This window comes from Salvia hispanica, chromosome 1, assembly GCF_023119035.1.
Source record: "Salvia hispanica cultivar TCC Black 2014 chromosome 1, UniMelb_Shisp_WGS_1.0, whole genome shotgun sequence".
Classification (NCBI taxonomy): Eukaryota; Viridiplantae; Streptophyta; class Magnoliopsida; order Lamiales; family Lamiaceae; genus Salvia; species Salvia hispanica.
The window spans coordinates 29,300,329-29,303,927 of NC_062965.1; the positions used below are offsets into that span (position 1 = coordinate 29,300,329).

The window sequence follows — 3,599 nt, forward strand, 5'->3', positions numbered from 1 at the left end:
TTTTACGTTTTATTTTCTGTAAATTTTAACTTCTTGATTCATTTCAGCCCCTCTTACATTTCAACTTTTGATAATTTGGTCTTCAATAACGTTAATCTGGTGAGGGCTGGAGATAAAATTTAGAACTTTTAAAAAATTTCGAAGTAGAAAAAATCCAAAAAAATATTTTGGGTAGGGGCTTAAGCCCTCCCCCAGTTGAACGTGCGTCCGCCAGTGGAGCCAAAGGGAGTCACTCATCCATAATATTGCAAAAAGTTGCCAATTCATATTTTTCTCATAAATTTATTTCTTCTGGAGTGTATGACCAGTTCTTTCTTCTAACTTACCTTAATCTTGTAGAATGCATAGAATAAAATTAATATCTGAAAACTGATCTCCAGGTTGAAATTAATATCACTGGCTCAGTTTTCTTTCGCTTCTGAAGATGGCAGTGATAGTAAAATTCCTGTCCATCCACGATGAAAAAGTTGCAGTGGTCTGAAGAACTCTATGAGGGAGAATTTAAGGATTTGACATTGCAGAAACTCATCAACCAAATCCTCCATCACTTAGAAATTGCAACTCAACTATTTAAACAGCAGTAATATAGCTACGGTTTACAGTTAGTATTGGGTTCACTTCAATACAGCAATGTGAATATTGTTGGATTCTGGATTTACAAGATATAAAATCGGGCGTAGTACAACCCAAAAGAAGGAATACAGAAGTGATAACTGAAACAAATTACAATGAAGAATCGAAATAATAAACCGTAAAAAGTTGTAAGCCGAGTCGAGTAGTCCTCTTTCCGCAAGACGAGATACGCCCCGGTAGTGCTATTCGGATTGACTTTTCGTCCCCAAAGATAAAACGGTTACGTCTCTGGTGAAGCTGCACCGCTATCAACAGAGCTCCGGCGAACTGGATGGAGGAGAGAGCAGAGCTTCGACAGAAAGACAATGCAGAGAGAGGAGAGAGCGTATGATGCAAATGCTTAGTAAAATCTAGTTTCTGGTGTGTAGAACGAGAGCTGGAGCTGAGAGGATAAATCTAGATGCGTCTAGGTTCATTCACGACATGGACTATCACGTGTCAGCTGGTCATACTGGCGAGGTGTCATCCCGCTTGGCTCACTGATGTGGAAACGGTGGTGGTCTAAAAAGAACTAGACCCACTAGCCTTGGGTCGAGCCCAGGACCAGGCCCAAAGAACAACCCAAAGACCAATAGTCAAGTCCAAGGACAATGGCATGGGCGCGGACTGAGGCTCGCGGTGGGACGGGCGGCGGCGGCGCGCGCGCGCGCGCGTGGGCTCTACAGCCCATCTTAGTCCAGTATAATTATTACATGTAATAATCCTTCTTATTAAATACTCCCTCCGTCCCAGATTTGTAGTAACATTTTGCCATAAAAGTCCGTCCCACATTTGGAGTAACATTTAGAATTTACCATATTTTGTACATAAAATTTTACCCCATTATTCACTAAAATTACACCCAAATGCCATTATCTATATTAAAATAAATCAAAATAAAAATAAAAAAAATCAAAAAGTCAAAGAGGGACCCACCTTCAACCAACTCACTTCATTTATTACACACTCCATCATCTCACTTCATTTATTACACACTCCATCATCTCACTCCACATCTCATTTCATTTATTACACACTCCACCTCTCACTTCATTAATTACACACTCCACCAATTCCTTAAAACCCGTGCCATAACTAAATGTTACTACAAATGTGGGACGGAGGGAGTACTTGATTAATAAGGTTGTAACTTCCAATGTGGGATAATTAACTCTCTTAATTATTCCCTAAGCTTCTCTCATAGCTCATTTAGTTTGCAATTTTGTACAACTTTAATCCATTATTTCTCACTCACCGGAAATCGGATTTGAGAAAATGAATATATCACGGCCATATACTCCAAACGTAGATCGACGCTATATCATTTAATTTCACAAAATTAAATGTCTTGTTGAAATTATAATTGGTCAAAGTCCATTGACCGATATAGATTCCAACAATCCCCCACATGAGTGGAAATAGTCCAATGCATATGCATGCAGACACAAGCTCAATCCTCGAGAGGTATATAAGCATAAGGATTTTGAACCTTCCATAATCAACGCCATCGGATACACAAGCGGCCTAGTAGCGCGATGCTTTGAACTAGTCCCCCACGGCGTGCACCGAGACAATGGTGTTAACACTTAAACACCTCAACCTCATCCGTTCTCACGTTTTGTTTCCTTTGCGGCCTTGGACACCACTTTGGATTTGTAAGTGTGTAATTTGAAGCGGCCATACTTCACACTTACATAGGTGATTCCTACTCCGAGTATCTTGCCCTACTCGGTCTCTTTGATATCCTTAGGAGTCATTAAAAGTCATAGACTTAGCCTCACCACAAGACAAGCTTTCAACACTCTATTGCTCTCTAGGGAATAGACGTAGATGAGTGTTTCACACGAACTCTCATAACTTAGTTTTCCCATTGAACCAAGTTCTTGGGATCTCCAGTCATCATGGTTGGGTTACCACTATGACAATTCTTTAGTTTGTGGATTTCAAACCCATTTCCTCTACCAACTTATTCATTTGATCACGATTTAACCTTTTGGTTAGCGGATCCGCTAGATTATCTATTGACTTCACATAGTCAAATGTAATCACGCCTGTTGTGATCAAATGTCTCACGGTATTATGTCGTCGACGAATATGTCGAGACTTACCGTTATAGAAAGCCATTATTTGCCCTCTCGATAGCAGCTTGGCTATCACAGTGAATCAACACTGGAGGCACTGACTTACACCAACCTGGAATATCCTCAAGGAAGTTCTTAAGCCATTCGGCTTCTTCCCCAACTTTATCTAAAGCTATGAACTCGGATTTCATGGTTGAACGGGCTATACATGTCTGTTTCGTGGATTTCCACGAGACAACACCATCCCCAATAGTATAGACGTATCCACTTGTTGAAAGTGAGTCTTTATTGTCGGATATCCAATTCGCATCACAGTACCCTTCAAGTACAGGGGGGTATCTCGAAAAATGTAGCCCATGATTTTGAGTATACTTTAGATATCTCAAAACCCTTACAAGAGTTCTCCAATGCTCTTTGCTTGTATTACTCGTGTAACGACTCAACTTGTTCACGGCACAAGCAATGTCCGGCCGAGTGCAATTAGTCAAGTACATAATGCACCCAATGACCCGTGCATATTATTCTTGCGCAACGGGTTCGCCCTTGTTTTTGCTCAAGTGAAAATCGAGTTCAATTGGAGTCTTAATCGGCGCGCCATCATAGGCATTGAATTTCTTCAATATCTTCTCAACATAATGAGATTGGGTTAAGATGATTCTATCGGGTGTTCTTAGAATTTTCATTCCAAGAATTACATCGGCTAGACCCATATCTTTCATGTCAAAGTGTCTCTTTAACATTGTCTTTGTCTCGTTAATCACTTGAGTGTTACTACCAATGATTAACATGTCATCAACGTAAAGACACACTATAACGTATCCGTTATTAGTGTTCTTTATATAGACACATTTGTCACACTCGTTGATTTTAAACCCATTTGATAACATCACATTATCAAACTTCAAG

General features: G+C 40.0%; 1 protein-coding gene across 1 annotated transcript; it reads right to left on the reverse strand.

Annotated features, from left to right (window-relative positions):
* Positions 1–2,722: 2,722 nt before the first annotated feature.
* LOC125193532 (secreted RxLR effector protein 161-like) lies at positions 2,723–3,187 on the reverse strand. The gene has a single exon (XM_048091357.1). The coding sequence runs from the start codon at positions 3,185–3,187 to the stop codon at positions 2,723–2,725; it is 465 nt and encodes a 154-aa protein (XP_047947314.1).
* Between the last annotated feature and the right edge of the window lie 412 nt (positions 3,188–3,599).